The 27,695-nt window shown below is 36.2% G+C and overlaps 1 protein-coding gene across 8 annotated transcripts; it reads left to right on the plus strand.

Annotated features, from left to right (window-relative positions):
- The first annotated feature begins 741 nt into the window (after window positions 1-741).
- Window positions 742-26,206, plus strand: LOC117415723 (prestin-like). Of its 8 annotated transcripts, none has more exons than XM_059027137.1 (20): window positions 742-807; window positions 3,960-4,202; window positions 8,934-9,073; window positions 12,230-12,340; window positions 14,993-15,168; window positions 15,594-15,758; window positions 15,961-16,113; window positions 17,247-17,329; window positions 17,671-17,818; window positions 17,913-18,026; window positions 18,331-18,408; window positions 18,606-18,701; window positions 19,491-19,597; window positions 20,459-20,528; window positions 20,823-20,915; window positions 21,077-21,193; window positions 21,297-21,347; window positions 22,285-22,500; window positions 24,894-24,948; window positions 25,216-26,206. In XM_059027137.1, the coding sequence occupies exons 2-20, from the start codon at window positions 4,048-4,050 to the stop codon at window positions 25,344-25,346; spliced, it is 2,259 nt and encodes a 752-aa protein (XP_058883120.1). In that variant the 5' UTR covers window positions 742-807; window positions 3,960-4,047; the 3' UTR covers window positions 25,347-26,206. The 8 variants fall into 8 exon arrangements, with proteins under 8 accessions (XP_058883120.1, XP_033882328.2, XP_058883122.1 ...); XM_034026437.3 differs by lacking the exon at window positions 742-807 and adding an exon at window positions 814-956; XM_059027139.1 differs by lacking the exon at window positions 742-807 and adding an exon at window positions 814-956 and having other exon boundaries at window positions 22,285-22,390; window positions 25,216-25,355.
- Window positions 26,207-27,695: the final 1,489 nt, after the last annotated feature.

A 27,695-nucleotide genomic window follows, 5' to 3' on the forward strand; every position in this document is an offset into this window, starting at 1 on the left:
TACACTACCTTAATAGTTCATATTGAACTCTAGACCACACATCTTCACAAATATTAGATTATCTGTAGCTGCAAGCATGGTTTAGCATCGTAGGGCCAGATTATGTGCAAAGTTGTAACTACTCCGTTTCTAAAAAAATGCATTTAAATAAATAAATACATAAATAAATAAATACATTTAAAAATAAGAAATAAACAACATTCTGGTTCTTGGCGTCCTGCCTGAAAAGAGACAGGTAAAGCTACGTGAAAGCAGGTACATTCTCATGCTATGAAGTACTGTGCTGTCAAGCCGGTGTCCAGGTTAACATCTAAAACTACCTTGGGATAACCTAAACAAACTAGACAGTGAACACAGAGTGTCGTACATTTTTATTTACATTTATTACAGATGTTGGCCTTTACTTTTTCATTTTAAATGCAAACTTTTAACATTAATCACGTAAACAATTCTTGGTATCACCAAGCCGAATTACTAATAAACGATAGAAGCATCATGCTACATTATTGTTGCAATACTAAACTACTGCTGTAACATACAGTATACATAACAACAGTAATAAAACACAATGATAACCCTTCGACATGCGTCACATGCAAAGTGTATTTTAAGCCAAACATGTGAGGCTCTTTTCCAAGCTGCGTGCATCCCCTGTTTCTACAGAAACCAAAAATAGAGCAGCAGCGAGTGCGTCAGACACCCACCATCTTGTTTCATGCTGGGATTTGTAGTTCTTTGTGTACCCGATGGCTCGTCATACACAGTAGGTCGAAATACAAGTCCCATGATCCTACAGCGAGTGGCTCGGTGAGTTTGCAACATGCAATGATAAGACGCCTATCTTCGGTAATCATTCTTAGTTAAAGGGCACTTCAGTGTTAAACTGTAACTAGAGCTTGGTTGTGCGGGTAAATTTAATTCTCGCCGAGTAGTGATATTCTAGTACGTGGAAAAAGGTAAGAGATTATTTGGTGAAATATACTTTCATAATATTTCAGGAAGGAAAGAGCATACATGTACAGAGACTAGTCAAGGTGTACCGTACTACTTAAACAAACAGTGCTTTACAGTACCATCTACACTAGCTACTGTATTGTTATCAATGAAATTGAGTACTCTTTTAAAAATGTTATAGGTACTAAAAAAAAGACTATTCTAGGAATGCTTACTTACCCTGGTATTGTGTCAAGCAAATCTTTGGAAATGACAACATTTTAAATTAACTTTTTTCTCAGTTTTAGAGATATTGTAAACTTAAAATAAGCGTAAACTGGTGTCAGATGATGTGTCACTACTACAGTAGTCCTACTAGTAGACAGTAGTTTTTACTTTAGATTGGTTTCACCCATGTTATTTATAGTGTTGTCTTCATTATCAAACCCTGTGCGAGATGGGCAACTTAATAGGGTGTTGTATTAAACGACAACTTTGCCTGGGCTTCCATAAACTGGTTAATCCTATCACAGTATTATTACATGGTAATGCTTTACCCCTTACTTTAGGCCTACCCCATGCTTATTATTAGGTTAACCATGTTTTTAAAAGTGCTTTACCATATGTATTTTGAAGTGGCTATGTTAACTGTGCTTTGCATTATTTTCCCTATAATTATACTATGCTTTGCTATACTTTGCTGTGCTTTTACCCTGAGTCACCCCTATTTTCCAAATGAGCTTCAACCTAGTTATGTATATATTTTTTATATATATGTATAGTTTTTTGGGTTTGTGTCAAATCAGCCTATCAAGGCATCAGGAGTCAAAAGTACATACAATTTCATATTATGCAAATATGTGGTCCTGTTTATACAAATGAGGCCTAGTTCGCTTTTTGAAACTGTTCTTCATCTCATAAAAGTTTGTTGATGCAACAAGTCACTACCACTGAACGGTCTGACATACTGTAGTTGTAGATGCCTATGCGCAGGTTTGTTCAGTTTTCCTGGTAACACTAATGAAAATGTTGTGTGTTTTGAGATGTGCCTCTTACAATCAAATTCGGATTCAAGTCATTTATTTAGAAATAAGCCTGTGCTGCTGTGAAACTACAGATGTTTTAAATCTGAGTGTTCTTTAATTGGTCCACCGATCTCTGACTCTGGATGAAAAGAAAATCATCTGATGTCTGTAAACTGATCACTCCTCCCAACACTCATCTTATTGATGGAATTTTTTTAAATATTCGCCTTGGTTTATTGGTTCAAGGGTGCATGACTATTATTATTATTATTATTTATTTCTTAGCAGACGCCCTTATCCAGGGCGACTTACAGTCGTAAACAAAAATACATTTCAAGAATCACAGTACAAGTAATAATTAAGAGCAAGATAAAAATACAGTGACTTTGGTTCTAGCAAGTACAAGTATATGACAAAATACGATTCAATAACGAAGCAGATAAGTGTCAGTGATAGTTACATCAGGATATAATTAAATACAGAATACTACAGATTAAATAACACTTGTGACAGATTATACTATTGTAGATGTACTCATCACCCTACCAGACCAAGCTAATGCAATGTTTGTCTACACCAGGGGTGAAATTCTCAACAAAAAAGTACAGGTACTCATTTGCGTAAACATAAAAAAAAAGTGAGACCATTTGAGTGACAATGAATAAATAGTTTTAAAATGTATTCATCTCTGTATACGAAACAATTTTGAATACAAAATAAACCTTAAAAAATAACTGATAAAATAGAACCAATTCACCATAAACAAGGAAGCTACTTTGCCTGACCTTAGTCTTAGTGTCCCACAAATATGGGGCCAGTTAGCAACCCTAATTACAGTCCTCATAAGAGAAAATACTAGGATCACAACAAAACAAAACTTTGATCACTATGCTTAACATTTACTGTGCAAGTTGGGCCAGTGTTTGGAACCATGAAGCACACCTGCATCTGTGTCCCTGACTCGCCAAACCTGAAGCAGCACTTTGTTGATCTTGTTTTTCCTGTTAATCCCTACTGTCCCACACATCACTTGCCATTTTAGAAACTTCCGTACAAATTTTTGCAAGGAAATCTGTGCAAGGCAAACCACACTGTGATAATTATTTCTAATATTATAAATTTATGGTGGTCACTGACATGTATGTTTGCCTTCAAAGTTATGTGCAGCAATGGTCATTCATACTTTGACATAGTTTCTCCGTACTTAGAAAATAATAATTACTACATCAGGCTGTTTTCACGTCGCACTGCTAAAGTCTTCTTTCGTTGATCAACCAATGAACACTGAGCCAAAGCGAAATGGGCGGAGATTTGTGACGCATGCCAGAATGAAATCTGATCAGAATGAAAGCTTGGCCAATCAACGCGATTATACTGGCTTTAATGGTAGCCAATAGCAAGTAACAGAAGCAGTATGTGGAAACAGAATGCAAGCAGCATGAATTGAACTGTGCTGAATGAAAGCGCATTTGAGAAAGTTGCGCTAGTGGACTGTGTGAGTGGATGGAATTCATCCGCATTGGATGAAAAGCAGATGAAATAAGTCCTGGTATCCAGTACTGGCATTCAAATAAGTCCTAATATGGAGTACCGGCAGAATTTCACCCCTGCTCTACTACTTGATACAAAATGTTGAATAAGTCTTTGTAAATAATTGTTCATCTCTTGTTTCACTTTCCAAGAATTTAATTGCAAAGCACTTACAGTACAGCATAGAGAGACTTTAAATGTACCCTGACTGTGTAAAGTTTATATTTTGGCTTTCTGATATTATTTCTCAATAGGATTACTAAAATTACAATTCCACTGAATAAAATTAGAATTCACATTACCTTGTACAACATTAAAGTTGACATATGCTGACCAGTAATGCTTTAAAGCATCAATTTGTTTTTTCAAAATAGAAACTGAGTAACAGGTAAGCTTACAGAGGACTTTATTCTCAATAACCTGTGAAATATAATCAAAAACATGTTTCTTTCTTGTCTGCTTTTTTAACAGAATTACACATTTGATAGGGAGAAGTCAAAGTTCTAGTTTCCTTCCTTTGCATTGTGTGCATTTCTGAAATGTACAGTACCTTTTCGATATGGAATACGAACCAGAAGCTGAGAATATGTCCAGGACATTAATGTACCACGTGGACCGACCTGTATATAATGAGGGATGCATCGAAACAGAGCTGCTGCATAGGAAACAAAAGAAAACCCAGACAATAAAAGAAAAGTTATCTCAGAGTCTTCGGTATGTATGGCTGTATTTACATAACTTAAAAACAAAATGGTAACAAGTATTGATTATAATTCTGTTTCCAATGATTGCTATTTAATGTTTGTGTTAAACACTATACAGATACTTAATGTGTAATGTTTGGAAAGTTGTTTTTCATTCTTGTATGCACTATGTGTATGACTCCAGATATGTCCAATTTACTAATGGTAAGTTGTTTTAATAAAAGTAAGTTGCTTCAATAAAAAAAAAAAAAAAAATGGGGTGCTATTTGAAAGTTCTAAGATTTTCTGATTGGTGGTATACACCTGGAATGCATGGTAAACAGTCAGTTAAAAATAAGCCACAGAACTTTCGAAATAGAAGAGGATCAAATGGGGAGGGAGGTCAGAAAAAAAAAAGTGTTTTACATTTAGCAATGTTTACCTGCACAAGGCTCTGTCTCTAGTATTACATTGTCACAGATGGTTCTGGCATGTCCCTTTTGTGCTATGTCATTAGATCCTTTTGCATGGAAGGCCTCTGTTGCAAGGGTGTGAACTTCTTTGATGGACCCAGATTCAGTTAAAATGTTTTTGCCCACTGATGATGTGCAGGAGAAAATAGGTTGGAAACCAAGTGATATGAAAAATAGTGAATTTTGGCCAACACCTGTGATGTAAAACGCTGGATGCACAGGCCTTAGTGGTGTTTGTGGAGCCAGGAGGAGAATTCGAATCTTGCTGAAAAAAGCTGATCTTTGGGATACAAACTGAACATTTGTGAAACTGCAACAGTGTTAAAATATTGTAATGACTGTACTGTATTTTAAAGAATATAAAGTCAGCAGAAATCTTAAACAAATTGTTAAAACACATAAAAAATGTTATAATGTACTCTATTAGTCTATGAGAATCTTCTAGAATTATAGATTCCTGTTTTTAAAGAACTAAACTCAGAGTCTCTTTATTGCACAGAAAAAGTAATAAAAAGAACAATGTTTGAAACTAAAAAGACCTATTTGATTTTATTTTAGCCAAATAAAATCAAATGAAATGATAGAATGAAAAACTCTCTGAAGGGAAATAATATGTTTAAGTAAACAGAAACAAAATATTTGCACTAACAAGTGTTTTTGCTTGTTTAAGGTTCTACTGAAATAAAACAAGTAAAAGTCTTGTTACGGGAAGACTGAGAAGGCAGAAAACCAGTATCTAGTTTAATTGGCTCAAGAATATCAAGTTTTTTATTTAGAAAAGAAGTAAGCTTGATCTGAAAGTAGTCTTTAAGCTAAACACAGGTATTCTAGAATAATTCAAACAGAATATAAGTGTAAATGTTTTATTATAACAGAGGAACTGTTAAGTTTGAATGTAAGACAATAAAATCTAAACCGGATTTAATAACTTTAATATACAGTAGATTTACTGAAGAAATACAATTTAATTGATAACCTTGCTTTTGCCTGCTTAAAGCAAAGCAGTGCCAGGCGTGGCTAAGACAAGGAAAAAATTACTTTTGGCAACCTAAGCAAGACTCGCTGGTCATCAGCAGTTTGACTCAAATGTCTTTCTTTAATGAGCGATCTTTTTAAAATTAAGTAACAACATACCTTTTGGTAACAGAATAAGGGAGTATATGGTGTAATGTCCATTCTCTTCATTATGTTACAGAAATTAATGAAAACTTGGCAGCCGAAGTGAGCATTTAATTTAAATTAGAAAAGTTGTCTACAGTATCAGTTCTTATCAGGAAGGTAGCTACTTTAATTGGGATGATGATGAGTATTTTGTATTACAAAAGAAAAAAGCAACTGTTGGACAGAATTACATTTAAAACTAAAAAAGCCACAGTGTTGCATTTATTCAAGTGGGCTTCTAGGACCGCGATCGTGTAAACACGATAAAAAAGCCCTTTGTTTTGATGATTTACAGGGCCACCGTACTTTGCAGTACAGTCTTGAAACACACATCAATGGATAGGGGAGGGACTGACGTTCACTTCCTGATCGTTTTTTTTTGTTTTCGTGTGACGTCACTGAGTGGGGCATTTAGTCTCTAAAGGGCAGAGACTGTTTACAGCAGCCTGGCAGAGACAAAAGCAGAAACAAAACAAAGCTCTATAAAAGCTGAGGTAAAACCCCAGTCAAGTATCACTCAACTTGCTAACTATAAGTTGTGTGGTCCATGCTTTGAAGATCTCTGAAAAAGCTGGTTGCTGTTTGGTCGTATTCAGAAGTCTGCCTTTGAAAACAGCTCTTGTTTTTACGTTGTATTCTACAACTACACTTCCATATAGTGGAAGGTAAGAACAATTTTGAATGTATATCTGATTTATATCTCGTTTTCCATGGAAACTGCACCAATGTTACACTTGCACTTTGAGTCATTTCACCTCGACAAATCTGCCTTGCATTTTCAAGAACTACATTCTTATCAGCTACAGTAGGAAAGCATAGGCTTGTTATCTCTTTGCAAGAGGCAATTTATTGAATCAGTTTGACAGATATAACATGGATAAAGAGTTGTAAAATAATTAGTAACATAAATTCCTAGTTCCTGTTCACACAATAAAACGAAAGCTCAGTGACTGAGTTGGTCTTTTGACAGTGTTTGTACAAATGGTGAAATTGCGTTTTTGAATTAAAATGTTTATTTCAATAACTAACTGTGAGTCCAGACTTCTTTATGGACAGGTGGTTTAATAAGTGTAATGTACCACATATAGGAGGCTGTGTGGTCCAGTGGTTAAAGAAAAGGGCTTGTAACTAGGAGGTCCCCAGTTCAAATCCCACCTCAGCCACTGACTCATTGTGTTACCCTGAGCAAGTCACTTAACCTCCTTGTGCTCCGTCTTTCAGGTGAGACGTAATTGTAAGTGACTCTGCAGCTGATGCATAGTTCACACATCCTAGTCTCTGTAAGTCGCCTTGGATAAAGGTGTCTTCTAAATAAACCATTTTTATATTAATGCATTGCTATTAGGTATAGGAATTATGTTTTAGATTTGGAGAGTGATATATTGTATGTTTTAGGATTTAGCGGTAGGCGCTTTTGCTTTTTGAATGGCTAACCTAAGGGCTAAGCAAATGATAACCATACTTGTATTGCTGTTTGAAGTATTAATGCTGTTAAACCTGTAAAGACACTGGAAACGCCCAGACTGCCTATTAACAGGCATCCAAAGTGGCCTACAACCACTCGATCCATTATTAAGCATTTAATAAACCGAAGGAGTACTAATACTGCTCTGATTCATTAAAACTTCAAATTAAATGAGTCTGTGTGATTTTTCTTGATTATTAAAACGTTGTATAGACTTATTGAAAGCCTAGTGCACATACAATTCACTTACAGGGGTTTAAAACATCTCTGTTCTCCTTTAAGAGTGTGCTCAGAGAAAAAAGTACGTCCACTCTGACAACATGCTCAACAGTGAGGGTGCTGTTACCAACAATGAACTCTCAAATGTGCATAAAATGTACACATACTTCAGTGGGTTAGTCCCTACAAAAGATAATGATCAGAACCAGATGGTTTTGTATTTAATTAAGTTTCATACAATTTCCTGTTGTAATCCGGAAAGTTTTTTTTTAATTCTATGTTGACACCCACATATTGAATTGTAGTAGTGGTTTAAAAGTGCTGTAGTTTAATATTAATGCATTACAAATAACAGAAAAATATATATAAATAGGGTGTTACAGTAGTTTTTATAATGCTATAAGTTCATCAGGAAGGTGTGTTTTGGGCTGCACCTTGGACAAATAATTACTTGTTTTCCATCGTGTGGAAATAAATTAAAATCCAAGTTCAAGTTATATTTTGTCACACTCTTCTGAAATACATGATACATTGTTTTAAAGCTGGGGAAAATGTTATAAAATTTTAAAAAAGGAACTTGCTCGAGACTTGCTGCTGATTTACTGACTGCCCTCTTCCTCTTAATAAATTGCGTTATGTTTTATTGACCTCTGGAGTCAGTTGCAGTGTATTTAATTTACTCCACTTGATGCGCCTAACAGGAGAATTAAATGAGTTTTAACCACTTGAATGGACTAACCTTGGTGCCACTGATGACCCCAGTTTCAGCTTACCAAAAGTTGATAAGCTCATTGTGATCAGGAGTTACACTAAGTTTGGTACTGATTGGAGAATGCTAAACTAGACCCTTGCTGTCACAAAAAGTTCCACTTTAAGTTGATTAAATGTAAAAAAAAAAAAAAAATAAAATTTAATGTATCGTTATGTTTCTCTTGGTAGGCTGTGTGTATTTTACACTGCTGATTTGTACCCTGCAATTGGACCTAATTTTTCTAGTCAAACCACTGTGATTAACCCCTGTTTTTTTTTTTTTGGTAAAACCTTGTACTGGGATGTAGGCAGAGAATAACAAAAACATGTATTTTGCAATGGATGCCAGACAGACCTAATAAGAAAAAATGAATAACAGATTATCTATCCAATGTGTCCACTTCCCTTTGAAATATTGCCAGTCTCTAGTGACTTACGTGGTGTTGTGGATGTCTCATGGATATCAGATTGTTATTCTCTCATACTCCATTCTAATGTAGTAGCCTTTCCATTTAATCCCATTATCCAATTCATTGCACTTAGGTAACAACTTTTTTTTTTCTATATATCTGTTTACTTAAGAAACACTGTTTTATATGTTATTTGTACTGTAGCTTCTAGTTTTACAAGGTTGTCTGATGCTGGATTGAAAAGGAATGTAAATACTGAAAGCTTATTATTAACTGTTTTTCAGCTGTTCTTCCAAGAAATTGAAGTCTGCTGTGTACAGTTTCTTACCAATTCTGACATGGCTACCCTCGTATCCAGTAAAGGAATATTTGTTGGGAGACATTATTTCTGGTTTAAGTACTGGAGTAATGCAGCTACCTCAAGGTTAGTTGAAATTTACAAGAAATGCTTATAGGAAACAAGTCACTCAAGATTGTAGATACATAATGTGTGATTTTTAGTAGAAAAAATAGGTGTTATTGTTCTACGTAAACACATAAAGAGAAAGAATAATAACAGGTTGTGGGTGATCATATGGCACACACTTGGCATCTATTTCTATATAAATGTGTGCCTGGAATTATTCAACACAAAATGAGGGTGTTTACCATAGTTGCAAGCAGGCAAAATGTAGCAGACAGTATCAGTATAGGTTTGCTTCAAGATGGAGGCATTAAGTGAGACAAGATGGAGGCATTAAGTGAGACTCTGCTTGCAATGCTGCATAAGATGTTTGTGGGCACAATGTGAGTAAACTAAACCAGCATTAAAGATCACTTCTCTATAGATCACTCTGATTAATCTCCATCTATATGTGGTACATTACACTTATTAAACCACCTGTAAGTAAAGGCCACCTGTCCATAAAGAAGTCTGGAATCACAGTTAGTTATTGAAATAAATATTTTAATTCAAAAACCCAATTTCACCATTTGTACAAACACTGTCAAAAGACCAACTCAGTCACTGAGCTTTCGTTTTATTGTGTGAACAGAAACTAGGAATTTATGTTACTAATTATTTTACAACTCTTTATCCATGTTATATCTGTCAAACTGATACAATGAATTGCCTCTTGCAAAGAGATAACAAGCCTATGCTTTCCTACTGTAGCTGATAAGAATGTAGTTCTTGAAAATGCAAGGCAGATTTGTCGAGGTGAAATGACTCAAAGTGCAAGTGTAACATTGGTGCAGTTTCCATGGAAAACGAAAAATAAGTCTCACCTTTTTCTCACTCTATTTTAGTAGTACTTTGGGTGGGTGTGTTTCTGTATAGTTTTCTTTTTGCCAGAGAAAAGCAGATTAGCCTGGAAGCCTAATAATAAATCCAAACTTCTGCAGGGACAGTGCAAGGCTCTCCCCAGTAGAATGTGGTTATATATTTGATGTTGTTTTGGGGATCCAGTAGATGCTAATCCACCTGGGACTTTCTGGAACTGTGTTATGTCTTGCAGCATGCTGATGTTAGCCCTGTATTTGTCTTTTTGAACAAATTCGTGGAACCAACAGTTTTTGTTTTTTTCTTTTTCATGTTTTCGTTCTTCAAACAAATCTTCTTCAATGAATTAGGTTTTAAGAGATTTTACTTCAACTCTAGGTGGTTGCTCAAGTCTAGTGCTGTTGGTAGTCCGCAGCAATAATAAAGCCACTGGCAACGAATTCCCAGCTATGCTAATTTTAACACATTTTGCAGGTACAAATGTGACTTTTTTTGTCCTTAGTAGGTACTCATGGTAGATGCTACTTAAGGCTAGTAACACTGTATTGCATCTTATTGCTAAGGGACAGAAAAGTCTAAGCTTAAAACAAATTGGCTATCTGATCACCAAACACAAATACTGAATCAGGGTCTCTAAACCCCTCGTACTGTATGCTTATTTTTTCAAAAAACCTTGCCACGGCTACTTCCAGCAGCTCAGATAATAAAGGATTGCTTGGTATGGCCTTTACTATAGTAGAAAGTTGCGCGAGGTTACGTCACAAACAGGATATTCACTGCTGAAGTCTCCTAAGCATAAGGTACAGCTTCTAGACATGTTTCCATGTTTTTATGCTTAGGTCAATTGTATGGCTTTTTATTTTGTTAGCTGTACTCACTTTAATATCATCCTTGTGTTTTTTAATTTCACTTTCATTCCTGATAAAACAATAATTTCACTTTTTATATTATCCTGCTCAAATGCCAATGGCAGCATGTACCACTGTATATCACACCCAAACTGTGGTATTCACATAATTTAGAAGTTATACTGTGTATATAAAAACATAAACAGATACAGTTGTTTGTTCTTGTATCTGTATTTTAAATTTATTTTTTTATTTTTGAAAATTGAAAGTTAGTAAAATTAGCAAACTACAAAGCATTTGTTTGTTTGCTTATCAAACATGAATCATGTAGAATAAATGTATGCGTTATAACTGTTGACTTCAGCTAAATTAACATTCAGCACTTCACAACCTCCCAGCAAGAATTGTGACACTGTTTCACACATACAGTATAACCAGCCCAGTACTTCAGATTTAACCAGGTATTTTTTTACCAAAGTTCAATTTGAGTATTGCTGTAGTGAACGTTATACAGTTAGGCAACCGTTTCTACAGCAGTGCTTGTAAATGTCTTTCATATTTTAACTAAAGCCAGTGTCTTTCATTTTGTACTGTAACTAAGGTCCATATATTTAGTGTATTACCCAGTTTATCACTAGTTTTATCAGGAGATAAACGTATGTATTAGAACCAAACAAATACATTTTGCATTAGCTACTTCATTTTAGGAGTAAACCCAGGATAAAATAAACCAGTGCTAAAATCATCTTGCCTTTTCTGGCAAGGCATACTAGGTTGTTTAAATCAACCTCTAAGTGATGGTAAAGGCCTCTTAAGTGGTGCACCACTTTGGCCCTCAAGACCCTTTGTTCTAACCTGCTTTAGAACCTGATCGATATCAGTTAAATGTATTTTTAGTGCTATTGTAAATGTTATGAAGGACATTTTATTATTATTATTTGTTTATTTAGCAGACGCCTTTATCCAAGGCGACTTACAGAGACTAGGGTGTGTGAACTATGCATTAGCTGCAGAGTCACTTACATTTACGTCTCACCCGAAAGACGGAGCACAAGGAGGTTAAGTGACTTGCTCAGGATCACACAATGAGTCAGTGGCTGAGGTGGGATTTGAACCGGGGACCTCCTAGTTACAAGCCCTTTTCTTTAACCACTGGACCACAGAAATATTATGTGTTTCAAACCATAGATCTAGATTAATTATCTATAAACCATAACAAACAACTTTGTCACGCCTTTGAGCATTAATGTTGTTATATTAAATGTTGTGTTATCCAATTCTCCCCCCCCCCGAAAAAAAAAACACTTTCTTGTAATACTAAAGTGCAAGTGGTAGTCATCATGATAACATTATTGTGGGTGTTGTTAATCTAGACAGAAAAAAAATCTATTCTACATTTATGTTTTGTAGTTTTGTAATCTTTGTGAAAGTGATGTTGAAAGTGACTGGATGTTCATCTTCTTTTTTTCAGGTTTAGCTTATGCAATGCTGGCAGCTGTGCCACCTGTCTATGGCCTTTATTCATCTTTCTATCCAGTCCTACTGTACACTTTCTTTGGAACCTCAAGACACGTATCTATAGGTATTAATTTGCAGTGACTAACTGTGTCTGTCTTTTTTCTTGGTTTGTATCTTGCTGTAGGCTCTATTTATTTTAATTTAAAATTAAACATTGTTTATTTTGTGTGGCCTTCTCATATGTACTATCAATCAGTTTGTGGGCTCTTGAGTCTTTGGTATGAAATTGCAAAATATTTAAAATAAATCAAACAGAAAAAAAGACAAAATATGAATCATTAGGTGCTTGGGGCAAAAATGAAATTAAATAAGGAATCGATTAATACAACATATTTGATGAAAAATCTTAATATATGTTACAGGTAAAAAAACAAAACAAAAAAAAAATTGAATTAATTAGTTGAATTGCTTGAAATTATTCACATCTGAAGATTTCACAGATTTATACAGCACTTGATCTATTTTAAAAAGTGTTGATGGGGATGTAGTATCTGTTTTCATATGGCGTATCCTTTGTTAATGTTTTGAGTTCCCCTACAGCACTTCAGAAAAGGGATTTCTTTTAACTTAAATCATGTGCTCCTCTCGACGGCCCTCCCCAGTCTGCCTTGCTCTCTTGAAATGGAATGTTCCAGTGACTATCTGTATCACCTGCCAGCATCTGCTGATCCAGGAAATGGAATGCACCCTGCTGCACATCAGCAGGGGTGTCCCCTCCACTGAACAACTGGGTGTGCTGCCATATGCTTGACACTGTCTTTGTTTGCCCTTTTTACTTGTTAATGTTTAAAAGGCTCCATAAAAACTTTTTTTTTTTTTTTTAATGCCCAATTATGCCCAATTATTTTTAGGCTCAGCTCACCGCTACCACCCCTGCGCTGACTCGGGAGGGGCGAAGATGAACACACGCTGTCCTCCGAAGCGTGTGCTGTCAGCCGCCCGCTTCTTTACACTCTGCAGACTCACCGTGCAGCCGCCTCAGAGCTACAGCGTCAGAGGACAACGCAGCTCTGGGCAGCTCACAGGCAAGCCCGCAGGCGCCCGGACAGACTACAGGGGTCGCTGGTGCGCGGTGAGCCGAGGACACCCTGGCCGACCTAACCCTCCCTCCCCCCGGACGACGCTCGGCCAATTGAGCGCCGCCCCCTGGAGCTCCCGTCCACGGTCGGCTGTGGAATAGCCTGGACTCGAACCGGCGATGTCCAGGCTATAGAGCGCATCCTGCACTCTAGCGAGTGCTTTTACTGGATGCGACACTCGGGAGCCTAAAAACATTTAAACTAATAACTGATGTATTTTCCCCAAACAGTTACTTATTATTATTATTAGTAGTATTTTTTTCTTAGCAGATGCCCTTATCCAGGGCGACTTACAATTGTTACAAGATATCACATTATTTTTACATACAATTCAATTTTTTTTACACATTAATAGTATTATTTTTTTTACATACAGTTACCCATTTATACAGTTGGGTTTTTACTGGAACAATCTAGGTAAAGTACCTTGCTCAAGGGTACAGCAGCAGTGTATGGGATTGAACCCATGACCCTCCGGTCAAGAGCCCTAACTACTACTCCACACTGCTGCTACTTATAGGGTTACCTAACATTTTGTGTTGCAAAACAATTTGCTTGTGCCAAAGCAATGTTGTACATGCAAAGATCAAAGTATTTTCTTTGTTTGTTTTGTGTTTTTATCAGTTGGATCCCTTACTTTTTGCCTCCAGGGTGCTTTACCGTATTTGCTCACAAATCACACATGTCTGTTTGTACGTCAAACAGATTTTCTTCTTTAAAACAACAGTGAATCAGCACCTATTACACCTATACTGAGTTTTTTTTACTGTCTTCCTACATTCCAACTGTGTCATCCATGGCTTGGCACCAGATTAACTTAAATGACCTTCTGAAGATACCAGGCATAGCTCATGCTATTTCATGTCAGGTTGGGGGCATTCTGTTACTTGGCACTTATGGAACTCCCCAGTAAATGCACTTGTGCAAGTCCTTAATCTTTGCTATTTTTAAAATCAAGACTTAAGTGTTTTCTGTGGGCTTTTTTTCCATGGTTTTATTTTAATGTTGAGTTCTTTGACGAGCTGTTGCTATGTAAATAAAATAATCTATTGGCTCATGCAAGTATGGTCTTCTAGACAGAATGACAGAGTGAGTCTTCATAGCAAGGTCCTTACTTAAAGTCCCCTGAAGTGCTGAATGCTCACTGTCATTTTCAAATAAGGGACTGCTTCCTCTTACAGTTCAGTGCTGCAGCACATGACTGGGCCCACACTCACGTCTACAGTGCATGCTGTGACCTGTTCAGTGTCAGCACCAGTGAGACATAACCAAGCAATAATCACAAGTTAATGAGTAACATACTACAGTATATAACTTTATTTTCAAAGAAATCGGGTCACCAAAAGTGACTGTAAATACAAGAATAATGATCAAATGACAAATAAATGCGTAACTGAAATGTAATTGATTAATTATATGGTATAATTACAATTACACAGCTGTGCCAAGGTTCAACTGCAATTACAATTATATTGTAATTGCAATTAATTACGAATTGCACAGTTACAATTGTGATTGAGCCCAGGTCTGCCCTGTGCGATTAAAGTTGGATTTTCTTAATCTTTCTTTACTGTTAGAGTTAATATATATCTTGCTCAAAACATTGTGTTAAAATAGGCTGTTTTCTTCCCCTGTAGGCACTTTTGCAGTGATAAGCCTCATGATCGGTGGAATTGTGGTCCGGGAAGTTCCTGATTCAATGTTTGACATTACAGCAGTTAATGGAACCAATAACACAGACAATCAACTGGCACGGGATGCCATGAGAGTGAAGGTAGCGGTGGCTGTTACTTTCCTTACAGGAATCATTCAGGTAAGCTAAAAGTAAGGCAGCTGTAACTGAAGTATACTCTGCTTATTTGTTTATTTGTTTGTTGCTATTTAAAGCAGCTTTAAAGATATGTTTAAGTACATCTGCCTCCACCGTTATTTCAATGACTGTCATAAACTTTTTAAGGTGGCATTATGTCGTGGAATCTCTTTGGGCTCAGTCTATAATAGCCAAGCTTTATTTACTCATTTCCAGTAATGAAAAATGGTGGGGATGCTTTGTGTTTGCTTTTGGCTGGTATTTTCAATTCAATTTGTACGTTTTATTGTGAAAGGAAAATAAACTTGTAACAAGATAAATAAGCCTTTCTGTGTAAATTGGAAAAATTAGTTAACAGGTATGTACTGTACACACAGCTTTCTAATGTGGTCAACCTGAGAAAAACAAACCTATTCTGTCTGTTGCAGTTTTGCTTGGGTCTTCTTCGGTTTGGCTTTGTTGCCATCTACCTGACAGAGCCCCTGGTCCGAGGGTTCACAACAGCAGCTGCTGTGCATGTGGTGGTGTCACAGCTAAAGTACCTCTTCGGGATAGAAACAAAACGCTACAGCGGGCCTTTATCAGTCATATATGTGAGTGTCTACAACCTACTTCTATTCATTTCTGAGAAGACTCTCTTCTTCACAAGAGACAAAGTTCAACTTAATTAATATGCAGCACAAGAAATGTAATTCAAATTCAATTCAATGTAATGGAATATTGTTCTGTCAGATCACTGCTCTGAAACTGATTTCAGGATATTAATTTGTTTTTGTTTTGCTCTTTCTTTTGCAGAGCTTCATCGCAGTAGTTTCGAAAATTACAACAACCAATACTGCAGCAATAACTGTTGCATTAATTTGTATTGTGTTTCTGGTGGGGGTAAAAGAAATCAACGAACGCTTTAAAAAGAAGCTGCCAGTTCCAATACCTGGGGAGATCATTGTGGTAAATTCTTAATATGATCCGTAACATATATAGAACCCTGAATACATTATCGGGGGGGGGGGGGGGGGCTTAGGTTGGCCAGGGTGTCCTCGGCTCACCACGCACCAGTAACCCCTGTAGTCTGACCGGGCGCCTGCGGGCTTGCCTGTAAGCTGCCCAGAGCTATGTTGTCCTCCGACGCTGTAGCTCCGGGTTGGCTGCATGGCGGTCCTGCAGAGTGAAAAGAAGCGGTTGGTTGACGACACACGCTACGGAGGACAGAGTGTGTTCGTCTTCGCCGCTCCCGAGTCAGCACAGGGGTGGTAGCGGTGAGCTGAGCCTAAAGTACAATTGGACATTTCAAATTGGGAGAAAAACAGGATAAAATCAATTGGCAACTACTAAATAATAATAATAATAAAAAACACTGTGTAGCTGTAACAACTCTAGATTTTGTAAATGTGTAAGATTTCTTTTGTAAAATAAACAATCATTTTAAAGAATAGATGGGACAATCTGTAAAAAAAAAAAAAAAATGGGCATATTTCTTAACAAAAATAAAAATCACAATAACTTCCATTCTATTTACAAAGGCAACCATTTGTATGTCGCACAGTTTTATTTGTAGGTCAAGAACCGCTGGTGATGAAACTTTTATTGAGATAATGAGAATTGGAGATTCGTGGAGGAAACTGTTTGTCTATCTGTTCATCTGTACATATGTTATTATTATTATTATTTATTTCTTAGCAGACGCCCTTATCCAGGGCGACTTACAATTGTTACAACATATCGCATTATACATTATTTCACATTTTACAGATATCACATTATTTTTATATACAATTACCCATTTATACAGTTGGGTTATTACTGGAGCAATCTAGGTAAAGTACCTTGCTCAAGGGTACAACAGCAGTGTCCCCCACTGGGGATTGAACCCACAACCCTCCGGTCCAGAGCCCTAACCACTATTCCACACTGCTGCCCTACTGTTACACTTATATTTTTACTTGATAGCTCTTTTTAATAACAGCCTTAATGTGATGCTTGTTTTAAATTAAATATTTTAAACACATTTCAGTGTACAGTACATGTTTCATAACTTGACTTCCCATGTTTGCTAAACAGTGCATCTTCATGATTTTGCATAGGTGATCATTTCAACTGGTGTCTCATATGGGATGAAACTCCATGAGAACTATGGAGTAGATGTTGTTGGAGAAATACCTGTTGGGTAAGAAACATTTCTAAATACCCTGATTACTGTTTATGAATAAATCATGATTTCATGTTCATGGCAAACAATTGGTAAATAAATTGAAAAATTACCCTTTTTTATATATATTTTTTACAGATAGAAATGCAAGGTTTTAATAATTTATTTTTCAATAGTTTTTAAATGTATTTAACCTTGACCCTATACCCTAAAATACCCTATTTTGATTACTGATATTTCGATCAGCAACTGTTAAGTACTGTACTATATTTTATATATTTCATGTAAAGCATCATTATTCTTAAACATCAAAACCAGCTGTAACTTTACAGATTAAGTTTTTTAATTCTATTTTTCAGGCTCCTTCCTCCTGCTGTTCCAGATTTCAGCATATTTGCTGCCGTAATAACAGATTCCTTTGCCATTGCAATTGTGGGCTTTTCTATGGCTGCATCAATGTCCAAAATCTTTGCTCTTAAACATGGCTACACTGTTAATGGCAATCAGGTACAATATTGCGTATCTATTTAGTTATTGACAGCTTTTTTTCAAATGTTACCTGGATCTGATTTTGTGTCTGCTTGTTTGTTTCTTAACCCAGGAGCTGATCGCATTAGGCTTGTGTAATTTTTCAGGATCGTTTTTCCAGACATTTGCCGTCACCTGCTCAATGTCCCGTAGTCTTGTCCAGGAGAGCACAGGAGGGAAAACTCAGGTATGAATTGGAATTGAACTCCAGCTTGCTTTGTACTATGTTGGCAAACTCAGAACCTGCCATTTTCTCTGTTTTCTCTGTTTCTCTGTAGTATTTTGCAGTGAATATTTAAACCCTTTTAATGTGGATTCCAAATTCAAGAATCTAGTGGGCTGGTGGCTGATTTGATGGGCCAGGGTTTGGGAGATGTGAGAGTTTTGATACACTGTAATACAATAACAACAAATGTTTGAGCACCAAAATTGTTAGATGGACTGCTAAACTACCCTTAAATCACCATTGTGTAAACATGTTTTGTTTGCAGATTGCAGGATTATTGGCCTCCATTGTGGTTCTCCTAGTTATTGTGGCTATCGGTTTTGTCTTTGAAACATTACCTCAGGTAAGAAATTGGTATAATATAAATGAATTATTCTGTTACGTCACTCTGTGTTTGCTAAACAAGTCTGTCCAAACAGAAAGTGCAGAAACCAACAAGGGCATTAATGCTGAATAATACTAATATCAACAATGAATGTTTTTTTTTTTTTTTTTTTTTTAAAGCTAACGCTAATTTTTTTTTCTTTTTCTTCTTTGTAGACGGTTCTGGCAGCGATTATTATGGTGAATTTGATAGGGATGTTTAAACAGTTCAGAGACATCCCTGTGCTCTGGAGAACCAGCAGGATTGAACTTGTGAGTTACTTTTTAGTGCCCTACTGATTTGTTAAAACAAAGTTATATTATTCCAGTGGAGATGCAGTGTCTTCATTATTATTATTATTATTATTTATTTCTTAGCAGACGCCCTTATCCAGGGTGACTTACAATATACCACATTATTTTTACATACAATTACATTATTATTATTTTTTTTACATACAATGACCCATTTATACAGTTGGGTTTTTACTGGAGCAATCTAGGGAAAGTACCTTGCTCAAGGGTACAGCAGCAGTGTCCCCCACTGGGGATTGAACCCACAACCCTCCGGAGCCTTAACCACTACTCCATACTGCTGCCCTGTCTTCATATCACAGTATGTTCATTAATCTGAATTACATTTTTTTATCTATTGTGAAATTCACACTTATTTGTGAAAAGTTAGGAGACAATGATGAAAAGGATGAACCAACTTCATGAGTCATTCTAATAGTTAGCATTTTCTTTTTCAATATAATCATGGTCTTGACCTCACTGGTCCTCTTGTCACTTAACACTGGAGTGATGGAGGTGTAATCATTGCCTTCAAGGTTGCTTAACTTCATGTAGATTACTTTTAATTTCCTGAATGTTAAAACTGTAAGACAGTTAAACTTGTTTTAAATTGAAAGTGCTCTTGCTAACAGATATTTTGACATGCAGTTTGACAACTATCCTGATATTACCAATCTTAATTCAATGTAGTTGAATGGGGGATCAGGGCATTTTTAATGCTGGTTTATGACAGGAAGGATTGTTTAATAATGTTCTCTTGACATCTAGGCCATATGGTTTGTGGCTTTTGTTGCATCTGTTCTCCTGGGATTAGATTATGGACTGCTTGTGGCTGTTGCATTTGCAATCATCTCTGTTATTTACAGAACTCAAAGGTATGTACTGAAGTCGTAGAATTGATTTATATACTTACCAGCAATTGTAATGCAAAAGATAATTCTGCACAAAGTGTAAGAGCTAATCTCTGATGACCGGGAAGAGCTGCGTCACCAACAGATCCAGTCCTGTCCACCTCTCAATTACCTGGTGACTCAGTACCACAAATTGGATTACTTAATGTATTTATAATGAAGAATAAATGTAAAGCAAATTGCGTCTTGTACCAAGTGATGTACTTTTGCTGGCCAGAATGGTATTTTCTTTTCATAGCATTTATAACTAAAATTGGCTAACATATCTTGTCTTTTCCATGCTGTACTTCACATTGAAGGAACGCGTTCAACACACGTAAGTTGCTTCTGGGAGTTTGAGGCTTTGTAGGAAAATAAAATTCTGAATGTATTGCATTTTTTAAAATATATGTTTCTCCATTCTAAATGTTTGCCATTTATTTTCTTTAAAATAACTCAAACTCCCAGAAGCTAGGCGCATTGGCTCACATTTGAGTACCAATCACTGCTTTTCCTATGACTAACATTTTTTCAGTTGCGACTTAAGTTGACCGGGAGTACAACATTGAATTATGTGCTAGAAGTGTTCAGTAAATGTTATTTTCCAACAACTTCAAATAAATTGCCATTAAAAAAAATGTAATTCACCTTTACCATGTGTGTGCTTTTCATATAGATATCTGAGACTATTTTGTTAGCACCGTGTACTTTTAATAGGAATACTGTACAGTATTCTACAAAACCCTTTCTTGAAAAATGTGCTGTGTAAAATACAAATTCTATAATCATACAGTAATTTGTAATTTGTTCCATTGAAAGAAGTGTGTTTTTTATTCTTTTTTCCAGTCCAAAATATACAATTCTTGGCCAGATCCCGGAGACGGATTTATACTGTGATATTGAAGAGTACGAGGAGGTAAAGTCTTTAACATTTTTCACTTAATGTTTCGCTTGTGGTTATTAATGTGCATTTCTTGATTAACCATGCAGTTGCTTAAATTAATAAATATTGTGATTGCGTCACATTAATTAGGTACGTGAGATCTATTTTTTTCTGTACTGGGGCTGGCATTTCTTAAGAACTGTTTCACTCGACTTGAAACCAGGAAAACAAGTGGACAAATCTTAAAATAGACACATTTTAGGCTTATTTTTGTTTTTTACCACAGTAAAAAGTATGATGCTCTGTTGATTTTGTTTGTCTGTTTAGGTAATGGAGCATTCTGGTATTAAAATATTCCAAGCAAATAGCCCGCTGTACTTTGCCAATAGTGAACTTTATGTTAACGCCCTAAAAAAAAAGGTAAGCTGTATTTCAAAATTTACAAATGTTAGTATTTGAATTAGTGTGTACTAAATATTTACTATTTACACTGTATACAGTACTGAATACAATCTAAACACAACGACAAAAAACTACATGAGTCTTGTGATGGCTAACTGTGGTCAATATGTTTACTACAGACAGGAGTGGATCCTGTTGCGTTACTAGCTGCAAAGAAAAAAAGTCAGAAGAAACGAGAAAAGGCAAAAAACCAAACAAAGACAACTAACAAGAAAAGAAACTCAGCTGTTAAACTTGTGAGTAGATTAATCTAAATTAGAGATATGGTGTTTTCATTATTTTTTTCTTTCTTTTGTATTCCTATGTATAACCTGATATGTTTATTAATTCAACCCGCAGGGCTTATTTTCAGTTATACCCAGGTCACAAAGTGGCAGTACTGTAAGATTGGTAAATTAATCATTATTTTTATTTCCTGATATGTACTGTACGGGAGAGGGAATGGTACTCTAACTATCTCTCACCTGAGGCTTTGGTGGTGGTGTTGGTATGAGGCACATTTTTTCCATATAGCACAATAACAAGAGAGACGAGAAATAATGTTAAAGGTCAAGTTGTGGGGCTCCCGAGTGGCGCATCCAGTAAAGGCGCTCCACGTCGCGAGTTCGAGTCCAGGCTATTCCTTTGCCGACCGAGGACAGGAGCTTCCAGGGGGTGGCGTTCATTTGGAGGGCTAGGTCAGGGTGTCCTCGGCTCACCGTGCACCAGCGACCCCTGTAGTCTGGCCGGGCGCCTGCGGGCTTGCCTGTAAGCTGCCCGAGAGCTGCGTTGTCCTCCGACGCTGTAGCTCTTGGGAGTCCGCAGTGTGAAAAAAAGTGGTCGGCTGACGGCACACGCTTCGGAGGACAGCACAAGGGTGGTAGCGGTGAGCTGAGCATAATAAAACAATTGGCCATTCCAAATTGGGAGAAAATAATACAAAATAATTGGCAACGACTACATTTATAAAAAAAAAAAAAAGAAAAAAAAAAGGTCAAGTTGTGTTCAATAGTTCAGAAGCTGCTAAAATGCCCTTGTTACATTCCCTTTCATTTATAGATGTCAAACCTACCTGAGCAGTTATAGACAGGTAAGTTTCATGAAAAACAATGTGTGAAAGAAGATTCAGTCCACATATTTTTAGCTTGTACTGATTTGTTGGGTGTTATAAATCTGTCTGTGTGACTTTTTTTCCATGAGTGTTTGGTGAAAGGGCTTTCCTTATTTTAGTGTGGGAAGTCGAAGTCCACTGGTTTGTGCATCCCGTATGTGCTTGTTTATCAGCAGCAGCAGCACTGATTTAATAGGAATGGTGATAATGACTTGCTGTGCATCTTTTATCAAACAGACCAACGATCAGGAGATGGGTGTCAAACATGAGCTTATGGACGGAGAGACTCACACAGACTTAGTCAGGAATGGACAGTTTGCAGCTGCTAATGGAGATGGAGACTGTGAGCAATCCTTGAGATTTTTGGACAGGTTGACGGGTGTTCACTCTATTATTTTAGACTTCACTCCTGTCACCTTTATAGATTCTGTTGGAGCAAAGGCACTTAAATCTGTAAGTATCATATTTACTACAAGTGCATGCATGCATTCTGGATCCCTATATCACCCATATGTTGTTACTTGATGCTGAAATAAAAAAAAAGTTGACAGAGTGAGAGGTGATGAGTATCCCACAACTACTGTATGTGAGTTAGTGCTTTTTTATTATTTTTTTATACAGAAGTTCAAAACTTGTGAGGCTATTAACATTTTACCATATTTATGTTGTGCCTCAAATATTCATAATTTTATAATTTTTTCAAAAAATGTAATCTACAGTGCCTATAGTAAGTATTCACCCCCCTTGGACGTTTTCCCAGTTTGTTGTGTTACAACCTGAAATCTTGATGCATTTAAATGGTTATCTTTTTTCCTTTTATTTACACAACCTACTCAACACTTTCAATGTGTGAAAAAATGGGATGGGGGGGTAAAAAAACAAATTAATTAAAAATAAAAAACTGAAGTGTCTTCATTAGATAAGTATTCACCCCCTTTGCTATGACACTCCTAAATAAGCTCAGGTGCAACCAATTGCCTTCAGAATTCACACAATAAGTTCAAATGGAGTCCATCTGTGTGCAATAAAAGTGGTTCACATGATTTCAGATTAAATACACCTGTCTCTGTGAGGTCCCACAGTTGGGTAGTGCATTCAAAGCAAAGATACTACCATGAAGACCAAGGAGCTTTCAAAACAACTCCGGGATAAAGTTGTGGAAAGGCACAGATCAGGGGAGGGGTATAAAAAGATTTCAAAGGCATTGAATATCGCTTGGAGCACAGTCAAGTTGGTCATTAAGAAGTGGAAAGTATACGGCACCACCCAGAATCTGTTTAGAGCAGGCCGTCCTCCCAAACTGAGCAGCCGGGTAAGAAGGGCATTGGTCAGAGAAGCCAGCAAGAGGACAACTCTGAAAGACGTTCAGCGTTCCATGACTGAGATGGAAGAATCTGTCCATGTGTCAACAATAGCTCAGGTACTCCACAAATCTGGCCTGTATGGAAGAGTGGCAAGAAGGAAGCCATTTCTGAAAAAAGCCCATGTAAAATCCCGCTTGGAATTTGCAAAAAGGCATGTGGGAGACTGAAAAGATGTGTCAAAAGATTCTGTGGTCCGATGAAACAAAAATTGAACTATTTGGCCTAAATGCAAAGAGTTATGTCTGGCACAAACCCAACACAGCTCATCACCCAGGTAACACCATCCCTACTGTGAAGCATGGTGGTGGCAGCATCATGCTATAGGGATGCTTTTCATTGACAGGGACTGGGAAGCTTGTCAGGGTAGAGGGCAAAATGGATGGAGCTAAATACAGGCAAATCCTTGAGGAAAACCTGCTTCAGTCTGCAAAAGACCTAAGATTGGGACGGAGATTCACCTTTTCAGCAGGAATGACCCCAAGCACACAGCCAAAGGGACACTGGAGTGGCTTAAAAACAAGAAAGTGAATGTCCTAGACTGGTCCAGTCAAAGCCCAGACTTGAATCCGATTGAGAATCTGTGGCAAGACTTGACGATTTCTGTCCACCAATGATCCCAATCAAACTTGACAGAGTTTGAACAATTTTGCCAAGAATGGGCGAATGTTGCACGATCCAGATGTGCAAACCTGGTAGAGACTTACCCCAAAAGACTCACAGCTGTAATTGCTGCCAAAGGTGGTTCCACCAAGTATTGACTCAGGGGGGTGAATACTTATGTAACCAAGACATTTCAGGTTTTTTTTAGTTTTCACTGTTGCCTCTTCAAAGTATTGAGTAGGTTGTGTAAATCAAAGGGAAAAAAATCCCATTTAAATGCATCAAGATTTCAGGTTGTAACACAACAAACTGTGAAAACGTCCAAGGAGGGGTGTGGAGTAGTGGTTAGGGCTCTGGACTCCTGACCGGAGGGTTGTGAGTTCAATCCCCAGTGGGGGACACTGCTGTTGTACCCTTGAGCAAGGTAATTTATCTAGATTGCTCCAGTAAAAACCCAACTGTATAAATGGGTAATTGTATGTAAAAATAATGTGATATCTGTATAATGTATAATGTGATATCTTGTAACAATTGTAAGTCACCCTGGATAAGGGCGTCTGCCAAGAAATAAATAATAATTAATAATAATACTTACTATAGGCACTGTATATCCCTTGGGTCATTGCATGCATAGCTGTACCATGTTACATTTCCTATCTATACCTATATCTATACATGTATCTATTTTATAATGCATATATAAAAAAATTCTAAAAACAAAAACAAAAAGAAAACTCAACCAAAGGGGTTTTAAGCTCCACATAGACACTAATAAAAATAAATAAATAAGTTGTCAGTACTTTCACATACACCCAATAAACTGTACATATTGTTAACACACTTCACATAACAAATGTAAAAAATTCTGTTTGCTTTCTGCAGATCATGAAAGAATATGATGAAATTGGTGTTACAGTGATTGTAGGAGCATGCAGCAGTAAGTGTTTTTTCTATAGCATGTTTTTATTTTTTTTAATAATGTGAATGTTGAATTCTATTTTATAAAATGTAATGGTAAGAATCTTCAGCTTGCTTCAATAAAATGTTTATTTTACAGAAGGTGTGGCGTACTGTGTATTGATACAGTTTATATATCATTGTGCATGCTTTTAAATAACATGTTTGTGTCTGCATATACAGCACAGAAGTACAGTTAAAGGGTTTGGCATGAACTGGATGGTTAATGTCTCTCTTTCACAAACAGGAGCCGTAATGGAGGATCTCAGCAAACTTGATTTCTTTGAAGGTTCCATCACCAGAGACCTTGTCTTCCCAAGTGTTCATGATGCTGTGCTGTACTGCCAGTATAAAGGATCTGTCGAACCCTTGGAGTAATTAAGATGATGAAACGGAACTAATCTCTGCATCTAGTGCGACAATAAGACGTAGAGATCATAAGAGGTTATTTGTTAATCTGTTAAAGTGCAATTTAATTTTTATTGGGTTTTGGAAAATAGATCTACTTTTTTTTTTTTTGTTAAAGCAGGGATGTGGTTTTAATTGATAGTTTTTTTGATTAAAAACATTCCAGTACAAGTGCATTGAGAAAAAATTCTATACAGGTGTGTATCTTTTATGATGCACTCATCTGGTGACACTGACTATAATGTAATGTACTGAACAGAGAGAGAGAGAGAGATGTGTCTTTTTAATAGGGAGGGCTGTAAGGTTTTTATGCTGTACTTTCAGGCTGCTTCCTGGACTCATTTACAACTACGTATTAGAAAGCTGCTTAAACTGAAGCTTTACTTACAGCTTGGTTTTATTTTATGTTTTAAAGTAAGTGTGGTAAAGTTGTTACAAAGTCTTCATCAATAGCTGCTTGTTTGAGAAAAAAATGTAGTGTACTTACTGGAATTAATTTTGTCAATTGGGTAGTGCCATATTTAAGGATTTTAATGTTTATTTATAATTCAGGGTTGCCAAATTCTAAGTCTGGGCTAAGTGTGTGTAAATTTATATATATATAAAAAAAAAAGTCCCTACTGCCGGAATAATGTGCAGTATTGTGTATTCTATTTTTGTGTGGCGTAATGTGTGCTTACTGGCACAGAATTAATACAATATTTTTGTAAAAACATATTTTTGATTCAACATGCACCAGTATAAAGTTAAATTTAAATAAAGTGTTTTGATAATTTGTTAGGTGTATTTATGTTAATATTAATCAAATAATAAAACAATTAAACTTTTGATTTAATGTTGATTTACTTTTCTTTTTTAGGTTGCATTATTTTGGTAAATAAAAATTCCTTCACAGATACATCAATACGTAGATTAGAAGCAAGTGATACACAATTATACCATACAATTATACCCTAAAAATAAACTTTAGTAATAAGTTTAGACAAACATTTCAAAAATAGAAGCTTACCTGGCTTAAGTCTTATGATTCATAAATAAGCAAAGGGAAGAAATGAACAAGCAGTAGGACACAGCCTGTATAAAAACTTAGAAATATATAAAACTTTTATATAAAAGCAACTGTTGTGATTTATGATATGGAATATATTACACGACTAAAATTGTTTTGCTTTTCATTTTGGTATGTTGTAGTAATGCAAGTACACTAGCCATGCTCAACAATTATTTATGCCCATACCATTATGAATGGATATTATTATTATTATGATAGATTTAGCGGTAGTATTATTAATATAGTATATTTAATATATACATACATATACACACAGTCACAGACAGAAGTATTGGCACGCTACACTTAATAAAAGATAATTCAATAACACATGTTAAATACAAGCATTAGAGGACATTAGTCACTAATATGACAAAATACAAAATTTTTGGTAGTTTAAACAAAATCTTTTTAAGAAAAACAAAAACACTTAAGATGATGACAAAAGTATTGGCACCCGTTTTAGTATTTCATGCATCCTCCTTTTGCTTTTACAGTCGGCGCTGCTGTATCGAGATGCCTCGGGAGAAGAAGAAATATCCAGAATAAGCGGCTGTCCCAATTTAGGCAGTTCAGACAACCTTAGTCACGCTGTTTTTTTTTTTTCTTAATGAAAATAATTAAATCACATCACACTATGATTAATACATCATTTAAAACTCGGGTCCATGTTTTTTTTTTATCCCAAAACAAAATTAAATTGCACCTGCCATGTGGACACGCCAACTTTCTTTGTAAAAGCAGCCTGAGAAACCTCAGGCAGCTCCTCCTTCTCAAGAGTAATACCTTGGTTTACGCAAGTCACAGCATAATCCCATACTTACTCACTGCACTGTGCTGCACAGCCTGTATTGCTCTGAAAAGCGGTCTCCGTTCATCATTTGAAAATACTGTATCCCAATTAAATGACAAACAGCATTGGGAAGAACCAGGCGTATCCCATTTAAGCAGCAAATCCTGATTTGGGAGTTTGGTAGTCCATATATCTTTGGTACTGTTCTGTAGCCTTTGTTGTAGTTTGCTACGAATTATTTTCTCAAACGTGAATCCAACTGCTTTGTCTTGAACATTATCTGCTGTGTTACCTAAATGTTCTTTAACAGATGTGCAAAAATAATTACCTCTTTTTCTGGCTATTGACTTTATACTACAGCTTAGTTACTGTGTAATGGTTTTCAGTCAATCAATATATTTAATTGGTTCTATTAAATGTGCACAGCCTTTTAATCTAAAGTTGCTAATACTTTTGTGATGAACATATGTTTGAA

Source organism: Acipenser ruthenus, chromosome 7 (genome assembly GCF_902713425.1).
Source record: "Acipenser ruthenus chromosome 7, fAciRut3.2 maternal haplotype, whole genome shotgun sequence".
NCBI lineage: Eukaryota > Metazoa > Chordata > Actinopteri > Acipenseriformes > Acipenseridae > Acipenser > Acipenser ruthenus.

Excerpts from the sequence above, each read along its gene's own strand:
- LOC117415723 (XM_059027137.1), top strand. The coding sequence starts at position 4,048 with ATGGAATACGAACCAGAAGCTGAGAATATGTCCAGGACATTAATGTAC. Across the intron at positions 15,759-15,960 it reads GGCCTTTATCAGTCATATAT|AGCTTCATCGCAGTAGTTTC; the intron begins GTGAGTGTCTAC and ends TTTCTTTTGCAG. Across the intron at positions 17,819-17,912 it reads ACACTGTTAATGGCAATCAG|GAGCTGATCGCATTAGGCTT; the intron begins GTACAATATTGC and ends TTCTTAACCCAG.